Raw genomic sequence first — 23,876 nt, forward strand, 5'->3', positions numbered from 1 at the left:
CTATCAATTAAGCCCCTAAATCGGAACAAAGCAAACGACCCAGAGGTGTGAATACACCCTTCTCTCCACAGCTGTCTTGATAATGTTCCCAAGTCTTCACTAGATTGAGCATACACATGGAAATAGAAACAGGTATAGGTTGTGACACACACACACACACACACACACACACACACACACACACACACACACACACACACACACACACACACACTGCTTAATGTTAATAATGTGAATATTTTCAATTAATATTGCAGTTGGATAAACTGAGGAAAATGTGTGGGTTGTGTTATTCAAAATTTTGACAACAAGATCTTTATTTTTACTGCAAATATATATCCGTTCCAAATATCGGTTATCGGTAATTTTGATTACCGATAATCGATATCGGCCCTGAAAAAAGCATATCGGTCGACCCCTAGAATGTAGGCACATTGTATAGCGCTTTGGATAAAAGCGCTATATAAATGCAGTCCATTTACCATTTTACCATTTACCATGATGCATAATATGCTCAAAATTATTATAATTATCGCTGGAATGGCCAAATTGAGATTTTCCATTCCTTCTTCACAAAGAAGCAATGCTCACCTCTATTCGGTGAAATCAGCCGTGTAGGTCTCCATGCACTGTGCATTCAACAACAAAACAACATCGCCAGCTCAGATTGTTAATTTGTTTTGTTTTCTCCAGATAGTCCCGTATTCTGGTTTAACACGCTTTCTCTAACTTGGCCCAGTTGTCGTTGTGGCCGCTGGTAGATGCGTTCCATAACACACAGTCAGAATGTAGGCTATTCTGTTGCCCACTGAATGTATTCTGTTACACACTCTTAATGAGTTAATTGTAGCAATATACAAGTTCATATTCTCGGCTTGTAGCGTACTAATCGGGGGCTGTAACAGAGATCAAAGTAGCTGGATCAGGTGAGCTGGCGCTGCGCAATTACGTACGGGGGAGACCATGGCTTCAATGCGCAGCGCAGATGAAATATCAAAGTTGCCAATTGATTTGGACTGCTGCCACCCACGGCTCATCCAACGGGCATTTCTGCACACCTCCAGTTTCCCCATGACATTATTCAGGTGTTCGTTGTTTTTCTTCCTTGGGAATTTTAAGAGAAGTTCAGTCATCAAGCCTTATTTCCTATTGAGTGACGAGCTGTGAGCATTAGACCTCATTGGCGCCTGGCCAATCCCAGAGCTTGACTGCTGCATAGGCGGGCACAGGGCGTGGTTTTGCCGGAACCGCGGTGGGTTCCATAATAACGCCACCGAGACAGACGGAGACATTTAACATGGCTAAAAGGGTGAACCAAACTCTCGACCGATTTTTCTGTAAGAAAACTACGACTGATACAGAGAAACATGACTGCAACAATAACACCATGCCGGTCACCTCAGCAGCAGCCGGCGGCAGCAGCTGCAGCATTGTTAAGTGATACATTACATCGGATACTTGCCTCTGTTCAGATAACAAATGTGACATTTTATGAAACAATGTGAAGATGCCTACAGTTGGCAGTTTGCAAGCTCCACCTCTGCTTAGATTGAACTATGTCATTTCTCCAGACAGTAGTGTGAGAACAGAGACATCACCTGACTGCAGCTTAGGCAAAGTTGCATAGGTGTCACTCAGCATATTGTGATGATATGTTGTTGGAAAATGTGTTGTCATATCCTACTATAACATTCAGTGTTTCCTATAGAGTTATCTATTTGTAGAGGTACACCACAATAGATGTTGAGCACCACAAATAGATTTTCACTGCCACATATTAATTTCAACTAGTTGACTGCAAACACCTGCTTTAGGAGCCCACTAGATGCTGCTCTGAGGCCCACCAGTGGGCCACGGTTCAGTGGTTGAGAAACACTATCATGCAGATAGAATATATAAGGAGACAATTATTTTTTCATCACAGTAAAGCCACAGCATAGTGAAGAGGATATTAATGTGATGTGTGTAGTTCTTCATATCTACTAGCCTCTTCATTTTGCTCTCAGAGTGCACCAGATTAATGCGTTTTACTTTAAAATGTACTAAATTTCTTTGTCCAAACCCGCCAGTCTGGATACTATTCTCATCCTGGTGGTGCTAACCCTGTTTGGAAAGCCTAGAATCGCCTATGTACACATCGTTAGACTTCTCCACCACAGACTGTATGGGTTGTAGGCGTAGCTGTTGTAGTAGTGAGCCAATCACATGTTGCATTAAATCAAAGAACGCTTGTGGTCATTGGCTGCGAGCAAAACCATACTAAATAGTATAGTGTACAAAAATGATTGAATGCACGTATTGTTTGACCGGAGAAGTTTCGATACTACTGTTACTGGTTTATTTCGGTCGATACCTTAAAGCGACCGATACCCAGCCCTACCACCAACAATGAGTTTTCACACTGTATTTCTGTGAAAATACATTTGTCTTATCCAGACAAAATAAACTGTGCTAAAACTATCACTACAAGTATGTGAGTGGAGCTATGCCGGCGTGTTCAGACTGTCCATTAAAGGAGAATTTAGTTTTTTTTTAACCTGGACCCATCTCCTGGCATTAATTATGATTTGGCCACTCACCCAGCGATCTCCGCGGCGTTTCTGGCCATCCTAGCGTTGTTTTGTGATCAATAGCGTCCAAGTCAGTTGTAAAATGGAGCTGATTTGTGGCCAAGTGAGCCTGTCTTTCCTGCATCTAAATAGCTATTTTTATTCCCGTTTTCGCCAAATATCGTCATAATCTGATCCCTCAAGAACCACCAGAGTGATATTTCGCCAAAGGCTGTTTCCTGGAGTCGCACAGGGATCAAATTACCTCAAACGTGATCTCGGTCACCAAGTCTCGTGAAGTCCCGCGATACTTTCCTGCCGACTGGCCAAGTACAGGTAGGACGCTTTGCGGTGGTGGTTTTAGCGTAACCTATGTGGGGTTTGGCGTAACCTATGTGGGATTCGAAATAACGAAGGTTATGCCAAACCCCACATAGGTTACGCTAAAACCACCACCGCAAAGCGTCCTACCTGTACTTGGCCAGTCGGCAGGAAAGTATCGCGGGACTTCACGAGACTTGGTGACCGAGATCACGTTTGAGGTAATTTGATCCCTGTGCGACTCCAGGAAACAGCCTTTGGCGAAATATCACTCTGGTGGTTCTTGAGGGATCAGATTATGACGATATTTGGCGAAAACGATTTTAGAACTATTTAGATGCAGGAAAGACAGGCTCACACTTGGCCCCAAATCAGCTCCATTTTACAACTGACTTGGACGCTATTGATCTCAAAACAACGCTAGGACGGCCAGAAACGCCGCGGAGATCGCTGGGTGAGTGGCCAAATCATAATTAATGCCAGGCGATGGGTCCAGGTTAAAAAAAAACGAAATTCTCCTTTAACATGGGCACTGAAGTAAGACAACATCCTCTGTCTGGTGTGTGTGGGACTAGTTTCCGCTCCCAGACAATTAAGAGCTCTGCCTACCAATCGCCTGGGAACTCCTTGTCAAAAATAGTTTCTTGAACGGCCACTAACAAACCTACGCCCTTTGTCAAGTTACCGGAAATGATGCTCTCCCCGCATTATCATGAAACAAAATGGAGATACAGAGAATCACTTTGTAACATGGCGAGAGCTTTTAAAACATTTGAAATTGATGTCCCGAAGCAACGTTACATTATTTGATTCTGTTTTATCTATTTACAAGCACACGAGTTCTGCATGTCACTGCCCCTTCTGCATGAAGGGGCGTTCTGCATGAAGGGGCACTCACTCAGGCTGCATGCCTCAAAGACATTGGTGCTTGGATGTCTGCCCACCATCTCAAGCTGAATCTTGGTAAGACAGAGCTACTCTTCCTCCCCGGGAAAGACTGTCCCCTCACCGATCTTTCCATATCCATTGACAACACTACGGTGTTTCCCTCTCAAACAGCTAAGAACCTTGGAGTGATCCTTGACAATCAGCTGTCCAACTCAGCCTACATCGCAGCAACTGCCCGCTCCTGTAGGTTCTTCCTGTACAACATCCGCAAAATCCGTCCGTTTCTCACAAGGGAAACAACACAACTCCTGGTCCAGGCACTGGTCATCTCTCGCCTGGACTACTGCAATGTTCTTCTGGCTGGGCTACCTGCTGCAGCCATCCGACCGCTTCAGCTCATTCAGAACGCTGCAGCCCGTCTGGTATTCAACCAACCCAAATTCTCTCATGTCACTCCCCTCTTCCGGGACCTTCACTGGCTTCCCATCTCGGCACGCATTCAATTCAAAACACTGGTTCTGGCCTACAGGGTAGTACACCAGACCCTGTACTTACAATCTATCGTCAGGCTCCAAATCTCTCACCGTTCCCTCCGCTCCTCCACCAGTGCAGGACGCCTCGCCCCTCCTCCACTACGGGGGCTCAAAAGTCGCTCATCCCGTTCACAACTCTTTTCGTCCCTTGCACCTCAATGGTGGAACGAGCTTCCACCTTCGGTCAGGACGGCCGAATCACTGCCGATCTTTCGGAAAAGACTAAAGACACACCTTTTCAGGCTCCATCTGGGCCCTTCTTGAACTAACTTCTTTCTCTCTTTAAAAAAAAAAAAAAAAAAAAACTAACCTGAACTAAACTTGTACCACTGTTCCTTCAGAAGTTGTAGTTGTCATAGACTGTGTTGCATAGTTGATTGCTCTATTGCTGACAAAAATGTGTTATTGTAAATCGCTTTGGATAAAAGCGTCTGCCAAATGACATAATGTAATGTAATGAAGGGCACCCTAAAAAAGTTTTTTCAAACTCTCGAATGGTTTCCATCCAGTTTTAACAACGAAAGCTGGGAGAAAGCTCTCAGTCTCTAGTTGAGCAACACAGATAATGTGGGACTGGTGTGTGGGACTCCTGTGTTTTAGCTTACTGACTGTGTCTCTAAACAGGAGGAAGCTCCTTTGGTCATGGTGAGGCTCAGAGTGGTGCGCTTGCTTGGTCATCTGGGAGGACAGCTGAACAGGAACCTGGTGACTGGTGAGCATCCACACAACCGCCCCATCTCAATCTACTTTCAACTGACATTTTAGGCATTCGGCCCATGCTCTTAACCGGAGCAACAATGGGTGAGCGGTTAGGGATTCAACATTTTGCTCAAGGACAATACAGATGTTGGCTGTTGTTGATCATGTGCTTCTGTTTTTGCCGTTTAGCGGGCTCAGCAGAGGAGACGATGAAGAAGTTTGTTGCGTGGGATTCAGAGAAAAGGCTCAGCTTTGCGGTGCCATTCGCCGATATGAAGCCTGTCATCTACCTCGACCCGTTTCTGCCTCGCATCAGCGAACTGGCTCTGTCCACCAGCAACAGACAAACCAAAGTACGTCATCAAACTTCACCATGTCCAATTCAAAGGCAGATGCCTTGAAGTTCATTTAGGAAAAGTCGAGCCAGATATTGAATATCGACACAAAATATCGACTATTGGCAGCTAAATTCCAAAAATATCTGTATTGGCACTCAAAAACTGCCACTAGTTTATTCCTGGTTACAATGGCTATGAAATTTGCTATGGATCTTAAAAAGTATTTTCCAACAAGCGGCTCAATATCATTTACAGCTTGAGCTTTAACCTGACCGTATTGGCTCTGACCCCAGTAACGCTGCTTGAGGCTTTTTTCCCCCTTCCTCCATTTTCTCCCCAAATGTCCCCCTGCTGCCCTGGTCGCTGGTCCACCCCCTCTGCCGATCTGGGGAGAGCTGTAGACTAGGGATGTTCATTTTGAAAATTTTCCAAAATCGATAATCGGTGAAAATTAACGATCAATTATCGATCATCGATTTTATTAATACTTAGAAAATTTTCAATATTTTCAATATATTTTTTTTTTTTACAAAATGAATGCCTATGGCAGAAAATACGAAAGACAACGTGTTCTCCTCAATGAACTCTTTATTTCAATGTGTCTCCTCTCCAACACTGCTGTCCCCGGCGCATGCCGGTGTGAATTTCCCATGTTTAAAACAGTTTTGTTGGCACAAAGGCCCGTGCCCAGCCAGAAAACTACAGACTATATGAAGCTCCACCTCACGTTAGTCGGCTGTGCAATGGAGTGGGGCGAGGAGGAACGAATTCCACCCAAACCTAGTCCAAAAAAAAAAAAAAAAAAAATTTTTTTTTTTTTTTTTTTTTTTAATAATTAAAAAATCGATCCAAATGCCACAGGATCGATTCCAATCCTTAACGATCGATTATCGATTTTCGATAATTGATGAACATCCCTACTGTAGACTAGCACCATGCTTCCTCCGCCACATGCGCAGTTGCCAGCCGCTTCTTTTCACCTGACAGCAACAGAGGGGAGCTTCACCAGCAGGACGTAGCACGTGGGAGGATCACGCTATTCCCAGTTCCCTTCCGCCCCGAACAGGTACCCCGACCGACCAGAGGAGGTGCTAGTTCAGCGACCAGGACACATACCCTTAATCCGGCTTCCCACCCGCAGACACAGCCAATCGTGCCTGTATGGACGCCCGACCAAGCCGGAGGTAACACGGGGGTGCGAACCTGCGACCCCTGTGTTAGCCGGATGCCCGCGCTGCTTGTGGCTTGACTTGAGTTTCCATTTCCCATCTTCACACAACTCTACTTTTATTATTGCATTCTAACAACCTAACTAACTACAAGCAAAGTGATTATTCTAATGCACTCGGTCTTGTCCTTGGTGCAGGTAGCAGCCTGTGAGCTGCTGCACACCTTGGTGGTCTATATGATTGGGAAGAGTGCTCAGATGGTGGAGGGGGAGAACAGCTTACCGCCCATGTACAACCTGCACAAGAGGCTGTTTCCTGTGCTGCTGCGCCTGGCCTGCGATGTGGATCAGGTCAGTGCACTGCACAACGACAACTGCAGACAGACTGCACACTGATCATGGAAATCCTGGAATATCGTGGAATTTTGAGAGATGTTATTCCAGACAGGGAACACTTTGTATTTCCCTTATGCATGGCTCATGGGGCTTTATGTAGCCTAAACAGTGCATACCATAATTCCCCAAAAAATCATTACACATGAACAAACAAACACAGAGTCCAGCTCTTAGAGAGGTGTTCATCTCAAGTGCCTAACAAGAATAGTGGATGACGTGAGATCATCTCTACAAGTGTCTGAAGTTGAACATTGTTTTTTGTCCAGGTGACCAGACAGCTCTTTGAACCGCTGGTAATGCAGCTGATCCACTGGTTCACCAACAACAAGAAGTTTGAAAGCCAAGATACAGTCGCTGTTCTGGAGGCCATTCTGGTACGTGTCCCATTCCCCCTACATAACACTATTTGTTAAGGATGCATATTTGATAAAAAAAAAAAAAATCCAACTCGTTTGGCTGATTGCTGATACTGATTATGTGCACATTTTTTCCACCTGATTTCAGAGAACATCAAGGGACCTATCTTCCCAAAAGCGGTAATTTAGCGTTTGCGCTCGTTTAACAATGCAATGCGCAATGCAAATTGGGGGCGGGCAGAAGCGCATAGCTGTTATAATTGTACTGGGCATAGGCGTGCCACATGCCAAAGCAGGCGTTTCAGCGCTAAAATGTTGGGATAGATGGCATTCTCCTATCGTCAGCAGCGCGCAATTACTTTGCGCTAAGAGCTTTGAAAAGGACCTCTTAGCGCTAAATACCTCTTAGCGCTGGGAGCACACCATAATCTCCGCGCAGCGCAGAAACGTCATTACGTATGGACGTGCCACCCCAGTACATCAAATTCTGCTCCTAAAATTGGGTATCCAGCAGATTATTCGGTGAGGCAATCAACTATAATTCACTGAGAAACTTTTATCACATTGCAAGAAGGGGTTATGGTAAATTAATTGAGAAAACCTGTACATTGTAGTCTGCTTGCAATAGGCTATTCACCTTCACCTGCTATAACCCGGAGGGTCGTTGGCATCACAGTCGATCTGGCACATGCCTTGGCACGAGTTGAGTTTTAATTGAGTCCACTGTAAATCCTCAAATCTTTTCTCTTGTCTCCGCCGTTTACCCGCTGCAAACACGTTTCTATTGTCCCACCCCAGTCAACAAAATAACCCGAATTGCATCCAAACTCAGATGATAAATTATGCTCCCCCGTGAGTATTGCATCCTCACGAGATTTTCTGGCTGTTTTAACTTAAAAACAGGGAGGTCACGTCTACCCAAACAATTATATCATTTTTAAACAGTTTTGTTTCTGTATAAATCATTACAATTATGCTCCCGTGAGGTGGGGATGCCTTTTTTTTTGCTGCCGGGGCGGGGGTCAAAAACTCGGCATAACACCTGGATAAATGCGCAAGGTGGACTGTTATCTTGCCTGGGTTAAGGCACGCGCAAACAGGTGCGCAAGCGTAAATAGGGGATATCACCTGTACGATGATAGGGCCCCAAGTCTCTCCTGTATTAGAATTAACATATTATGCCTACTGTTATGGTGATGGCCCACTGGCAGATGCAGACATAAATACAATGCTTTTCAAAATGTACGCATTCACTTAGGTCAACTTAGGTTATGTAAAAAACAGGACATATTTTTATTTATGTAAGCATGGAGCATGGAGCATTGGTCCAAGAACACACATTAGCCCAAACCATTTTAAAGAGTTGAAATGGCTCCCTGTTGAGGGGAGAGTTCAACAGTTAGAACTGATCATGGTCTATAAGATTTTAAATAACCTTTGTCCAAATTATTTTACTGGTGTATTTTACTAAGTACAAGTGCATTCGTGGGAGTTGGACCCCATCCCCTCCCCCCGAGACCCAGCCAGTCACCCTGTGTGTATGTATGTGTGTGTGTGTGTGTTGCTCTCGTTATCTTTTGCAGTCCTGCAACACACTGCTTCCACTCTGATGTGTGCTTTTTTTGGAGGTGTTAGTTCGTCAAGCTGCTGTCTTTAGTAGCCACTAGCCACGGCCTTCAGAGAGACTTTACAGCGGGGAGGAGGGACGAATAAAAAGCACGCGTACATAAGAGAGATCCGCCGTACCGTAATTACTAGGGGTGTCGCGGTACATGTATTCGTCCCGTGAATTCACGGTATGGGCGTCACGGTTCGGTGCGTGAAGTGACACGACGAATACGTTGAATCCATAAGGTGGTGGCAAAGCACCTAAACGCTGTTTGAACGCCATGAGAAGACACACCAAAACAACACAAGGGCCATAGAAATCGGCGTTCACTGAATGGAACATTTTGTGGAAAGGAAACATTACTGGGGGTCGCTGTTTACAAGCCACAGCAATATTGAAGCGTCCAGCTGCTCCCCCTTTACTGTCATCAAAAAAGCGAGTGCACAGCAGTATCCTAATGACTTTTATGACTCAGGCAATAAGCCGTTTTGCAAATTAGGCTACTCCACATGCACTCCGTTTACAAACTTGTGGACAATAAAGATTAAAGTGTGGGGAAATGCCTTTGCCCTGTCAAACAGCTGGAATACAGACATCTGAGAGGGAGGCTCCCACACTTTGAATAGTAAAACCTTATTCAATTGTGGACATTTATTCATTCCCACTTATTAGACACTATTTCTGATGGTAAAATGAGGGTAAAAAGCAAAACACAGAATTCAGAAAAATTCAAAGGGTAAAAAACAGAATTTGGGATTTGTTGCTTTTTTTCTCCGTTGTCTCGTATTCATACCGAACCGTGACCCCAAAACCGAGGTACGTACCGAACCGTGACTTTTGTGTACCGTGACACCCCTAGTAATTACCCTAGTTAAACTGAAAATCAATTATATTGCTTTAAATGGCTGTTTTTCTTCAGGACGGTGTGGTCGACCCCATGGACAGCACTCTCCGCGACTTCTGCGGCCGCTGCATTGAAGAGTTTGTCAAGTGGTCGATCAAACAGACCACCCCCAAACAGCAAGAGAAGAGCCCGACCAACATCAAGTCTTTGTTCAAACGCATCTACAGCCTGGCTCTCCACCCCAATGGGTTCAAACGACTGGGAGCTGCCTTGGCATTCAATAGCATCTACAGACAATTCAGGTAAGATACTGTTTCTTCTGGACAACTCAGACATTTAAGGCTCATCTTCCCCAATATTGTCCGTGTGTCTACACAGGGAGGAGAATTCCTTGGTGGAGCAGTTTGTCTTTGAAGTCCTGGTGATATTTGTTGAAAGTCTGGCTCTTGCACACTCAGATGAGAAATCCTTGGGTAAGGATTCTTAAGGATCTTGGTTGATCTACTTTAAATACATGTGGCCCAATCGTCGCAAAAGCGGTAATTTTGCGTTTGCGTTTTTGTAAATTTACGCCATGTAAATTGGGGGCGTGCACATTGCACAAGCGCATTTGTATTATCCCTGCCGTGCTATAGACCAAATCAGCGGGATGTTTACATTTACTTCCGGGTACCCCTGGGTCCACACATTATAATGGCGGTGAACGACAAAGAAGACAAAAATGGTTCGTCCGTGTTGTGTTGTTGTTTAATATCATTCATAACAACACTTTCACTAACGTTAGTGGAGACCAGACTAGCTTATTTACCTGTTGGACCAGACCAGAGTAGACTTGACGCTAAATTAAATTAACGTGGCGTCGGTAGCTCTGTCTGTAACGTTAACGAGTCTGCTCTCGCCGAGAAGAGCCTGGTGACGCGAGGTTACGAGTCTGCAAAAAAACAGCGAGTTTGACAGTCAAACAAACGTTATTAGCTAGCTAACACTACATAAAACAAACACAGAAGAAAGGCTAGATACGTCGGACAAGCATGTTTACCAACCGTTTAACCATTTAAATTGAAAGTAGTCGGCCGAAAACAACGAGAGGGTTTGACAGCATTTATTTGACAACACGCACATTTAAACCTGCCGCCTTCCCCAAGTGGTACCCGGAAGTAAATTTGTTTACATGGTGACGTCACGGTGATTTGGTCTATTACCTCTAGGCCCGTTATAATTGGGCACGCATGGGGTAGGCGTGCCTCATGCATGCCAAACCAGGCGTGTCCCCGCAAAATGCTTGCTTCCTGCTATCGTCAGAATGCCGCAAATTCTTTGCGTGCACCCAATTTTAAGAGCACCTAATAGCAGCTCTTGACCAGCTCTTAGAGCAAAAATACCCCGCTGCGCTTTGCGCACCAGTATTCTCCGCGCTGTGCAGCGCAGTGCAGGGGAATTCCTTTTGAATAGATCATTATGCACGGACGTGCCAAACGCCAAGACATCAAATTCTGCTGCTAAAATTGGGTAACGGCAGATAATTCAGTGAGGCACTCAACTATAATTCACTGAGAAACGTTATCACATGCAAAGAGGGGTTAATGGCAAATTAAAACTTGGACATAGCCTACTTGCAATATTCACCTTCACCTATCCCATAACCCGGAGGGTCGTTGTTGACAAGCTCTCTCCATCTCTCTCTGTGCTCGGCAGCTCTCACTGTTTCACCGAGTTTTAATTGAGTCCACTCAGTCTTAGATGTTATCCTCCCATCTTTTCTTTTGTCTCCTCTGTTTCCTGCCTCCTTGTACAGTGAAGGATGGTCTTTGCAGGCCTGATGATCTGCAATATTATTGGCAATCAAATGTCCCTGTTTCCCTGTTGCAAACACGTTTCTATTTCCTGGTCAACAAAAGAACCCGAATTGCATCAAATCACAGATGTTTTTAACAGGTAAATGATGTGATGGTGTTATTGTGAGATAGGCCTATCCAATACGTCTACCTAGACAATTATATAATTTTTAAACAGTTACGTTTCTGTATAAATCATTCCAATATGCTCCCGTGGCGGTGGGGGTGCAAAACATCTGGAACGCAAATTGGCACTTGCGCGGGGCGGACTGCTATCGTCCCTGCCAAAGAGGCAGGAAAGATAGCTTAAGAGGCACGCAAACCGGTGCGCAAGCGATAGTGCCTGTAGGACGATAGGGCCCATGGACTCTAAAGTCAGAATTTCATATTGAGATGTCTTTATCAATATCTTCTAGTAATAAAATGAGAAGTGGCAGATTTGTTGTGAGATTTTGGGGTGATACTTGCACACACACATGCGACCTTCTCATAAGCTGTGGTTCTGCTTCTAACCTCAGGTACACTGCAGCAGTGTGGCAGTGCCATTGACCATCTGAAGAGGATCATCAAACACAAGGCCCCCAGCCTCAATCAGCACAATGCTAAGAGACGGATCCCAAGGTCGGTACTTGACGTACTCACCCATCAGGGCAAGGGCTGAGTATGGCGAATGACTTGTATGATCAAGATTTTAAAGATTATTTGAAATGAATAGGTTATTCCTTACACTTGACTACTGATTTCCTTGTTGGTTGAGTGTTTTGACCATTTCCTGTTAAATAGATTGTTTTGATTTTTTTTAAGTGACGAGAAGTTGTTGAAGTGAAAAAATCCGACCACTGTTTTCAGCTTGTTGAGTGGTTTGAGCACATGAGTTAACAGGTTTGTCGGAAGGCAATTTTGTAATGGATCTATTGTTTATGTGGAATTAAGAACGTGGTTTGCATAATTTGTTTAGATTTTAGTGGAGCTTGAGGCAATGATTTGCTGGCGATGCGCTCGCCATGCTGTGTGTGTTTAGTGGGGGTCTCATCATTGTGCTACTGTTGTTGGTGGTATCATAATTCAGGAAGTCAGAGAAATCGTGGCTGTCATCCTTAAAATCATGTACCGTGTCCTTAGTCTTAAATTAATGTACTGTGTCCCTAGTCTTAAATTCATGTAGCATGTCCCTAGTCTTAAATTCATGTACCGTGTCCCTAGTCTTAAATTCATGTACCGTGTCCCTAGTCTTAAATTCATGTACCGTGTCCCTAGTCTTAAATCCATTTACCGTGTCCCTAGTCTTAAATTCATGTACTGTGTCCCTGGTCTTAAACATGTCCCTAGTCTTCAACGGATGTGTGTTTGTGCTCTACAAGGATGAGGAGATGTTTGGAAGAAAGAAAAGCTCAGTGAAATTGTGCTTAATGATTCTGGATCATCGTGAAGTTGCCTGTTGTCTGAATAACAGTGAAAGCACTGTGTGCCACTGCCTTCTGTTTTTGGTGTGAAAACCCTACAGTTATTTTGTTTGATTTGCTTTGTAATTTCAGAATGGATTAGGCTTACACTTCATAGGTTTATGCGGTATGTAATTTCCTGGCTGTTTTCACTTGTGGGAGGACGATTGTATATCATTTCCCTCATTTCTCTTTGTCTTCAAGGGGCTTTCCCCCTGATGAAAAGCTGTGCCTGTCAGATGTGGTTTTGTGGCTTCTCGAGCAATGTGGCCGACCACAAACTGAGTGCCGCCACAGATGCATGGAGCTCCTCTACGAGTTCATTCCCCTCCTCCCAGGTGAGCAATCTTTCAGCAAGGTACTTGACCATCTTTTAATTAGATGTAGAAAATGTGGAAATCAGGTTTAATTGCAACCGAAATTCGCAGATCACATGCTCAAGTCTATTGGCAATCGCCGACCAGTAGGAATGAAGCTAACCGGGCCTATCATTAAGCTAACCGGGCCTATCATTGGAGCTAACCGGGCCTATCATTAAGCTAACCAGGCCTATCATTAAGCTAACCGGGCCTATCATTAAGCTAACCGGGCCTATCATTAAAGCTAACCGGGCCTATCATTAAGCTAACCAGGCCTATCATTGAAGCTAACCGGGCCTATCATTAAGCTAACTGGGCCTATCATTAAAGCTAACGGGGGCTATCATTAAAGCTAACCAGGCCTATCATTAAGCTAACCGGGCCTATCATTAAAGCTAACCGGGCCTACAGTATCATTGAGACATTAACAAGAAACAATAGTGATATTTTCACAATAGAAATGAGTAAGATAGCTAATTAGAGCAGAGAGAGATCCAACCGAAATGTCTAGTGAAGAGGTAAAGGTAACATATCACCATGCTAAATACTGGAATAATATTGCTTTGTCATTTCAAAGGTAAAATGGGACAACAAAAAACTAAAATCGCACTTATTGTACATGTAAGGGCTGAAGAACTGGAGAGAATCAAACAGAACTGGTTTCAGGGAGGAAAGAGACGTTTGTGGATTGTGGCTCTTGCAAAAATGTTTTTGTCAATGTGGCTCCTGAGTAGGGCAATGTTGAGTACCACTGGTCTAGAAACCTGTATTGTAGTTTAGAGGGAAGGGTGCTAAATCTGAATAGCTGTTTATGCATTTACTTTGGTTATATATGTGCATTATGTTCACTCCTGGATGTGTGTGTATGCGCGCGCGTGTGTGTGTGTGTGCGTGTGTGTGCGTATGTGTGTGTACGCAGGCAAGAAGTCTCCCTCCCAGTGGCTGGAAGGGGTGGTGCAGGATCACGGCATGGCGTTCTTGATCTCGCGGCTGGAGGGGGGCGGGCTGCTGTCCCAGCCCAGCCTCAGGCACCTCTCTGGCCCCTTCAGCGTCAGAGCCACCTTGCAGTGGATGGACCTGCTCCTGGCCGCCCTCGACTGCTACAACACCTTCATCGGCTTACACATCATCAAGCCCCATCACATGTTGAGTAAGTCCTGTTCCAGGAGCGTGTTGTACTATTTTATTACTGGGGATGGGATGACATATTGAAATTCAATATATCGCAATACAGAAATCTGACAATACATGTACTAGGGCTGTGAATCTTCACTGGCCTCACGATTCGATTCGATTACGATTCAGAGGGCTACGATTCGATTCGATTACGATTATCGATGCATCTCGATGCATCTTCAATCGATGCATCACTTTTTTTCCCAATATGTGATTTATTTTTTCTCTCTTTTCTCAGTGTGGCTACTTTTAAAATAAAAGTGCATTTGGAATTGCATTGTATTATGATCCAAATAAACAACTGCATGTACTTCCATTATATTTTATTCGATTATTAAAAAATAAATAAAAATAATAATAATAATCGATTTTTGACATTTGTGAATCGATGCAGAATCGTGCACGTCCGCATCGCGATGCATCTTATAATCGATTATTTTTGACACCCCTAACATGTACGCTATGTAATAAGTGGGGCAATGATGTTCAGCAAGGTCTTATTGCAAAATATCCCCCGACTGACTGATCAATGCCCCAATGTGAAACAATAGTGGAATAATGACTACACTGTACATTATCCATTACATAAAACTTGAAAAATATTACCTCCATGACCTGCATTTTGCCACATCACAAATAGTCATAGTACAATTGGTCAGGGAGGCTTTTGATTAGTCATCAACATATGCTGAACATTTAAAGATGTGTACTGTATGTCTCAAAAAATATATAGCTTAGAAAAGGTAAAAATTGTTGTCTGCTCCAGTTTAGACATTACACGTTAAAATTGCTGTTTCAGTATTAAAGAGATACTAAACGGTTTTCCACTTTTTTCTGCTTAAAGTGATAATACGGAAGATTTTCATATAATTAAATTGACTGTAAAGTCACTCATCAACTGAGTTAACACAATGGGGATTGAGCCTATGGCCCATTGATGAAAGCCCTTGCATCTCTCTGTATTGCAACATTTATGAACTTGTGTCTGTGGCGACACTTTCCCCGCCCCCCAAACAAAACAAAAAACAGAAAGATATCACAAGCAGCGCACAGTTCTTGATGTGTTTCGCCTCACCCAGCAGAATTGTCCGGCAGGGAGGGGGTAGGCGGAGTAGGAGGAACAAGTTTGACTACCAGTGTTGCCAGATGCAGGTGATGGTTTCCCGTCCACAGACTGCCAGAACGCACACACAACGGCGCAAGGGAAACGACCCAATCTGGCAACACTGTCAACGTCCTACCAGAGTAATATGGAAGAGAGAGTGGGCCAACGGAAGTCCAAAATGCGTTACTCACGTAGCGGGGGTATAGCCAGGAAGGCTCTCGTGCTACGTTTTAATGCATAAAATAAAGCTGATAATATACAATTGGATTGTTTAAACATCTTACCCTTTTAAAAGTACATCACAAATTGTCCATTCTGCTGCAACCCGACAGCGCTGCTTAATCCAAAAACTGGTCCATTGGAGTGAATGAGATGTCGCAACTCTTCTATTAGCTCTGCTAACTACCGCAGACCAACTTCTTCTTCTTTTGAGCTGTGTGCGCGGTTGGCGTCCAAGCGTTGTATTACCGCCCCCACTGGCCTACTTGAATACTGTATATTAAGAAGAAGAAGAAAAAAACCTTTACATCACATATGCGCCACTGTGTGGATCTCATCTGCAATTACTGTTCATGGCCATAGGTGTTGTCAAGACAAGAAAACTGAAATCTTCCGTATTATCACTTTAAAATCAATGTATATGGGAATTTAGTAGTGTTGTTGATGAATGCAGGTCAAAATCCTGACATTTACTGTAAATCTGAAGAATTCTTCAAAAGAGTAATTGAACCCCACCTAAATGTTTGGTGAAGTCTGACGCCCAATGGTGTAAAGCAGTACTCTGAACTGGACCTCCTGCTCTGAACTGAACCTCCCCCCATTGGCTGGCCTCGGGGATTTGTGACAACACCCTCTATAGCAGGGGTGGGCAACTGGCGGCCCGCGGGCCGCATGCAGCCCCCGACCTCACTCAGTGTGGCCCCTGGGTCGATTTCATTACATACATTACATTACGAACCCGGTCAATTTTTTTTTTTTTTTTACATTTTTTTTTTTTACAAACTACAAACAAAAATAAACGTCAACTTGAAACTATGTTTCAACTACCACACAGCCTATAATATTATAGCCTATGTTTTTTTTTTTTTTTTTTTTTTAATAAAAATTGACAACCGGTCCGTGACTTTTTTCCCCATCTATCTACCGGTCCGCGGCACAAAAAAGGTTGGGAACCCCTGGGTTAGACCACCAAAATCCATGTTTTTATTTTACTGTGCAACCCAGAACATGGCGCTAATGGCGTAAGCATTGTCCATCCACATACTGTTTAACGTTAGCATTTGAGCTAACACTATTGTAACAAACTATATCCAGGATGCACATTGCACATGCAACGTTACTACCGTAATCTGATTAATATCACATATTTGGGTGATGTACCCCATCAAATTGCTGTAGCGGGCTGTTTTAAAGCTAGAGCAAAGTTTCTGGTGTCATCTGAGTGGAAGAATTACTTAATTTGAATATTATGAAAAATATAAATGATGGTATAATAAACTTTGATTGCCAGTCATTTTCATCAAATTAGTAACTATAATTTGGAGTGATGGTGTTACAGTGGGCTACTGGTGGAAGTGCAGGGTCACATTCTGGACCTCTGGTAGCGAGGAATTCTTTTGGTGGCCCTCTATTATCAAAGTTGCCCATCCCTGCTCTATAGAGTACATGCCAGTACCCTCTACTGGCATGTTATCATTGCATTACTTAGACCAAGGAGAAACAACATGCATATATCCATGGTGTATTGCAGCCAGACTTTGCACTCCACAAATTCAATATATCACAACCTTTATTAAATTTGCTTCTCCTCACTTTCCAGCATGAAAGGTCCTTGGAGTGCAGGATTTGGTATAGCTTTCTGTAACAGCCTGGTCAGTGATCTCTGGTCTTTTCTTCCATTCCCAAGGCTCCAAAGAAAACTCAAGCTTTCTGAAGGCCATAGATTTCTTCTTGACTGAGCTGGCAACCCACGAACTGGCAGCAGCAGAGAGCTGTTTTCTGCTGGGCCAGAAGACCTCCCACTTCAGCCCCAGAGAGGTGGACCAGTACAACTACAGCAAGTGCACCATCATCGTTCGCCTGCTGGAGTTTGCCGCAATGATTCTCACCAAATGTGACCAGGAGTTTTGTAAGGTATCAAATTTTAGCCACTTGAGGGGCACGGTGACGCAGTGTAGCGCTGTTGCCTCACAGCTAGAAGGTCCTGGGTTCGATTCCCACCTGGGACGCTGTGAGCGCTGAAGGAGTGTGGGCCCGTCCGCATGTCCTCGAGGGCCCACCGCCCGGGTGGGGTTGTCAAAAAGGGCCTTTCTGTGTGGAGTTTGCATGTTCTCCCTGTGCCCCCTGGGGGTTTCCTTCATATAGGAACCCCTCACCAAAAAACATGCAATATCCTCATTATCCTGGTCGCTGAAGTGGTGCCTCCTCTGGTCGTTCGGGGCGCCTGTTCGGAGGGAGGGGAACTCGTTGGAATAGCGTGATCCTCCCACGTGCTATGTCCTACCGGTGAAGCTTCCCCTGTCAGGTGAAAAGAAGTGGCTGGCCCATGTCTCGGAGGAAGCATGGATCCAGTTTTGGCTCTTCCCCAGATCGGCAGAGGGTGGAGCAGCAACCAGGATAAATAAATACCAAATTTGCACTAATGGGGGATAAAAATGGGATAAAAAAAAAGTTTTAGCCACTTGGATGTATAGAAATAAGCATCCTACCCCAAGCAAATGATGCTGTGTATTTTTGTACTGTGTTTTCTACTTTTCTTCACAGCTTCTGGAAGGAGATGTTTTTGGCTGTGTGTTTTTTGAGCTGACTGCACTGGTGGTGTGCCAGCCATCAGCTGTGGGTTTCACCATGGCCGACGTGGAGGTGATGAAGCACCTGCCAGAGGTGTGTGTTCCTCTGCTGAAGGCCCTGCTGGCCTCACCTTACCGCAGCCGTGTGGAGAGCAGCCTGCGGACAATTATCTCACGCAAGAGGTACATCGACCATCTTTGGTCTTTGATAAGGGGCGTCCTTCATTACCAATTATTATGCATCAGTACTGTACATGGACTGTAATAGGGCTGAACGATTGGTTGAAATCAATATTGCGATAATCATGTTTTTTCTACTTCCCCGATATCAGTATATATCACAATATGGTTCCTGTATGAAATCCATGTTAAATGGTCAAATTAATGTTCATCCCTTTGAACCAAATGGTAATGTTGTGTGTGATGTCAAACAAAACTGACATTTCCAAATAATAGTCTATAAATTCCATATCTCATTTTGAGCTTTTAAATCAAATTTGCTTGCTATCTGTAATCTTAAATTTAGACAGTAAAATGTGTGTGTCAAATCACCATATCATCACAACATGATTCCACTTAATGACGATTGAATTATCGCCCAGCCCTAGACTATAATTACGGTATTTTTATTTTCTTTATTAACTCATTGAGTGCCAAGGACGTCGATCGACGTCAAAGTAAATAGTGACGTAGAGTGCCAAGGACGTCGATCGACGTCAAATGCGTTTTTTGACGGTGGGACGTGGATCAAAGCCTTCTGCATCTCCTGTACAAATATTGTAGCTATTGGATGTGTATAACCTATTTTACAGACCCATTAGGTGGCGACAGTGCTCTCTAGATTAGAGGAAGGTCCGGAAAACAGCAGGAAAAAGCCCCGTGATGAAAAAGAAACCGCTCATGCTGCAGCCAGAGCCATATAGATTGCTCTGGCTGCAATCTGACGTTGGCTGCGAACAGCAGTCAATCCGCGCCCACAACTCAGCCCCTCTGTCTCTGCTGTATAGTTTCTCCACACGATTAGCCGCCAGAAAGGCAGCACCCGACGCCGAAGAGCCAAACCTTTCCCTGCAGTCCGGTTTGGCATTTCCGTGTCGCGCTGGGAACCGCCGCACAAAAACGGAGCGCTCCGAAAATAGACTGGGTGCGTGTTAGGCTGTGTGTTAGTGTGGGGAGGAGTTTGCAGCTGAGGGGGGGAGAGGGGGGTGGGGCACGCAGTGCACCACACAACTACACCACGTCACTACATCAGAAAATATTATCTTCAGACTCAGTGAATGTGCTTGAAATGCTGCATTTCACAAAAGGCGGAATAACTCAGCTTCTAATTTGAAATGTGTCTTTTTGCTCAAAACAGCCTATCTTCTCCGGCTCATAACTAAAGAACGGAAAATGGTATCAATAAACTTTTTTTTGCAGATGATAGAAGAGAGTCTCATCGTTCTTTGTGCGTGTTCGGTGTTTACATAGTAATATCACACAATATTCTGTGGGCCTCGAGAAATCACTGAAAAACGCTCTGAAACTCTGGCACTGGGAGCGTCCGTTCTCCAAAAGTGGCTGGCACTCAATGAGTTAAAATAGCATATTTCATAGTTTTTCCTCAAATGGGACTGTTCTGAGTCATCGCCATTTGCCTTAAAGAAAAATCCTGCCTGACATTTGAGATCCAGTATTTGAGGTTTTTGTTATCATTGGAAAAATGAAACTCTTGTTTATACCTGGTTGGATATGGGTCATATGAACACTCAGGTCACTGCAGCTCTTGGCAGTGAATCTCTCTGCTTTAGGCTACTTCCTGTACCCTAATATTCCAGGTAAGGTAAAAGAGCTCTATGTAGTCAAATGTTGCAGTTGTGTTTTGACAAATGAACATTTGTGTATCATTATGTGGAAATTGCTAATACCTTTGTACAATAATTTACATTGTTCTTATATTGCTTATTGATACAAGCACCTACAATACCTAGAATCAAAATATGTCTGTAACAGTCTGTATTTCAGCTTTACAAGCAATCTTCTGATTTCCCAATACGTGATTTTTGTATAGTTGTTACACAGCAGGCAGTTATCCAAAGTTAGCCCTCTGAGTGAGTCATCATCACTAACCTGTGTTTGTGTTGTGGCGTCTCCAGTGTGGAGGAGTTGTGTGCTGTGGACCTCTACCATGCCAGCACTCTGAGCAGCCATGAACAGATGGAGATGATTCTGTCAGCCTGTAAGCAGATCCACAAAGCGGGCTTCCTCAGCTCCATCCTGCACAGCCAGGTATTCAGGGTGGTTGCTTCCAGATAGTAGCTATGGCATACCCTTCAGTAAGCAGGGTTCCCACCGGCCCTCCTTGAAAGTTTGTGAATTTGAGGGGGGGAAATCAAGGCCTTGAAAGTTTTGGAAAATAGGCATAAATAGACATGGGTCTTTGGAAGTGCTTGTATTTATATATTTTGTGTAAGAATAAATGGTAAATGGACTGCATTTATATAATGTCGCTTTTTTGGTCTACCGACCACTCAAAGCACTTTACAACACATGCCTACATTCACCCAGACATTCCTACACCGATGGTGGCAAGCTGCACGCCCACTGGGAGCAATTTGGGGTTCAGTATCTTGGCCAAGAACACTTCGACATGTGGACTGGAGGAGCCGGGGATCGAACCACCGATCTTCTCTTTAGTGGACGTCTGGACAACCCGCTCTACCTCCTGAGCCACAGCCGCCCCAGAATAGAAATTGCGATTTTTTTTTTTTTTTTACTTAACACGTTAAGTGCCATAGCCGAGATAATTCGTCTTACATAATCCAACGCTTGAGTGCCAGAGCCGAAATAACTCGTCTTACATAAACATTTTTTTTTTTTGACGGTGGGACATCAATCAACAACTTTTACATCTTCGAGATCACTATTGGAGCAAGAGAATGTGTATAATCTATTTTACCGACCCACTAAGTGTTGACAGTGCTCCCCCAGACGAGCGAAATCAAAGAAAAAACTGCCGCGGGAGCAAGCCATTCATTCAAGGAAATGGCGAGGCGATTTTACAGTAATCCATTCCACACTTGTCTTGCCCGAGAGCGGCCGCGCAGGCAGCCGCACACAGAGAGCGGAGAGCGATTTGCAAAATAGATTATAGGTGAAACACACTTTGAAACACCTCAGAAAGGCCAGAATCAACATCTGCCCATCGCCCACGCATTCCCCGGCCCATCTTGACTCGCACAAGGAGCGTCCGCACGCAGGCAAGCAGGCAGGCAGGCAGGCAGGCAGCAGCAACGCGCTTCTGACACGCCCGCTGTAGAGCCAGGAGGAAGGAGGAGAAGACACACGGAGGGAGGAGTTTGAATGAGAGGGGTGTTTCCTGTTGTTATGGAGGAAATTACTGTTCAAAACTATTGTTTAGAATGTCTGACGGTCTTACTGATGCCAAAAATGAATGGTTAAAGTGACTGTTCTGTCGAATTTCACAAAAAGCCATTTATCTCTGAATAAATTTCCAGACGCTGAAACCATGCTGTACTCAACGGCTAATATCTACATAACTACTAACTCTGCAAACTAACTCTTTTAGACAGAGAAAGCACACATTCTATTAGTTATTTTTAGATGATTGGTGTTCATGAATTCTTAACAGAAAATAATCCTCGGCTCTTGTAAAATGAGCCAGAATCCTCAAAAAAAAACCTGGCACAATTTACCTACAGGATGAAAAAATGGCTGGCACTCAATGTGTTAACATCTAACACACAACAGTTGTAAAGTGTTAACACAGTTAAACCTCTCTCTCTTTTTGGGTGTTGGGTCCCTGAAGTTGAGGGAATTGGGTCTGGAAAGTAGGGGTGGGCGATATGGCAAAAATATATCACGATTTCTTTCAGGCAGGATCCAGATCCACGATCTTATCACAGTTCTTTCTCATGTTGATTAAAGAATATTTTGCAATTTACTGAACGGTACAACTACGGGTGAGTGATATGGACCAAAGATCATATCTCTATTTTTAGGCTGAATCGCGAAACATGTATCAGCGATTCATATCTTGGTATTTCGTACGAAGTGGGCTAAATGTTCAGTTGTACCTCCAAGCCACATGTGAGATGTGACAAGCACTTTTATTCAAACAAGACTAATCAAAAATAAAATGCAAAGACAGGGTTTCCTTCCCTGACTATTGGTTTTCACAAAATATTTACACAATGAGATTTTTGATAATCATCAGTAATGTGGATATAATGACTAAGTGGGTAAAGGCAAATAATAGAAGAGCTAGAACAGTGTGGTAAGGTCATTTTACTGTAATGCGGCCTTTAAGACATTACAGATCACGATATTACGATATCTAAAATCTAAGACGATATCTAGTCTCATATCACAATCTCGAAATAATATTGCTATATTCCCCAGCCGTACTGGAAAGTCCTTGAATTTGATGTTTAAGAAGGTGTGGGGGGCGTCTGGGTAGTGTAGGGTAGATTCCCTGCCAACCAACAACACGAGAGTCGCAGGTTCGCGCCCCCGTGTTACCTCCCGGCTTGGTCGGGTGTCCATACAGGCATGATTGGCTGTGTCTGCGGGTGGGAAGCCAGATTGAGGGTATGTGTCCTGGTCGCTGCACTAGCGCCTCCTCTGGTCAGTCGCGGCGCCTGTTCGGGGCAGAAGAGAACTGGTGGGAATAGCGTGATCCTCCCACGTGCTACGTCCTTCCGGTGAAGCTCCCCGTTGTCTGAAAAGAAGCGCCTGGCAACTGCGCATGTGTCGAAGGAAGCATGGTAATAGTCTACGGCTCTCCCCAGATCGGCAGAGGGTGCAGCAGCAGGGGAAAATTGGCCAAGTACAATTGGGGAGAAAATGGGGGGGGTGTGGGAACTCGTGAATAAGGCTACACAGCTGCCATGTCAAAATCCTGCTGTTTTTCTGTCTTTCTGTCTTTCTGTCTGTGATGAAGGACACAGCCTACGCTGAGTCCCTTGGGTGCCGGCTTCTCCTGGTGGTGTATAAAGGCATAGCACCCGGCGAGGACAGGAAGGCTCTGCCATCCTTGGACATAAATAGCAGGAGGCTCGCGGACGGCCTCCTCCAGCTCGCCTTCTGTCTCAACCAACAGGTTAGTGCTCTCTCTCTGCTTACCCTTACCTTACCTTAGCTCGCCTTCTCTCTCAGCCAACAGGTTAGTGCTGTCTCTCTGCTTACCCTTACCTTACCTTAGCTCGCCTTCTCTCTCAGCCAACAGGTTAGTGCTGTCTCTCTGCTTACCCTTACCTTACCTTAGCTCGCCTTCTGTCTCAACCAACAGGTTAGTGCTGTCTCTCTGCTTACCCTTACCTTACCTTAGCTCGCCTTCTCTCTCAGCCAACAGGTTAGTGCTGTCTCTCTGCTTACCCTTACCTTACCTTATAATAATAGCCATATTCCTGGAATTCGAGTTACAATGAGCCAATTACATAGCCTACCTACCAGTATGTATCTACATTA

The 23,876-nt window shown here is 44.4% G+C and overlaps 1 protein-coding gene across 1 annotated transcript in view; it reads left to right on the forward strand.

The window, feature by feature from the left end:
* prkdc (protein kinase, DNA-activated, catalytic subunit) overlaps positions 1-23,876 on the forward strand; it is a gene marked incomplete at its 5' end in the record, with an annotated part of 156,664 nt that overhangs the window by 33,984 nt on the left and 98,804 nt on the right. The window contains 13 exons of the mRNA XM_083654725.1: positions 4,916-5,003; positions 5,180-5,343; positions 6,695-6,847; positions 7,159-7,266; positions 9,777-10,003; positions 10,080-10,174; positions 12,055-12,157; positions 13,183-13,316; positions 14,257-14,487; positions 17,525-17,751; positions 18,382-18,590; positions 20,543-20,675; positions 23,350-23,508. Coding sequence (XP_083510851.1) covers positions 4,916-5,003; positions 5,180-5,343; positions 6,695-6,847; positions 7,159-7,266; positions 9,777-10,003; positions 10,080-10,174; positions 12,055-12,157; positions 13,183-13,316; positions 14,257-14,487; positions 17,525-17,751; positions 18,382-18,590; positions 20,543-20,675; positions 23,350-23,508 — 2,031 coding nt within the window. The remainder of the gene's footprint in view (positions 1-4,915; positions 5,004-5,179; positions 5,344-6,694; positions 6,848-7,158; positions 7,267-9,776; positions 10,004-10,079; positions 10,175-12,054; positions 12,158-13,182; positions 13,317-14,256; positions 14,488-17,524; positions 17,752-18,381; positions 18,591-20,542; positions 20,676-23,349; positions 23,509-23,876) is intronic.

This window comes from Poromitra crassiceps (genome assembly GCF_964638095.1).
Source record: "Poromitra crassiceps genome assembly, chromosome: 2".
In the NCBI taxonomy this organism is placed as follows: Eukaryota; Metazoa; Chordata; class Actinopteri; order Beryciformes; family Melamphaidae; genus Poromitra; species Poromitra crassiceps.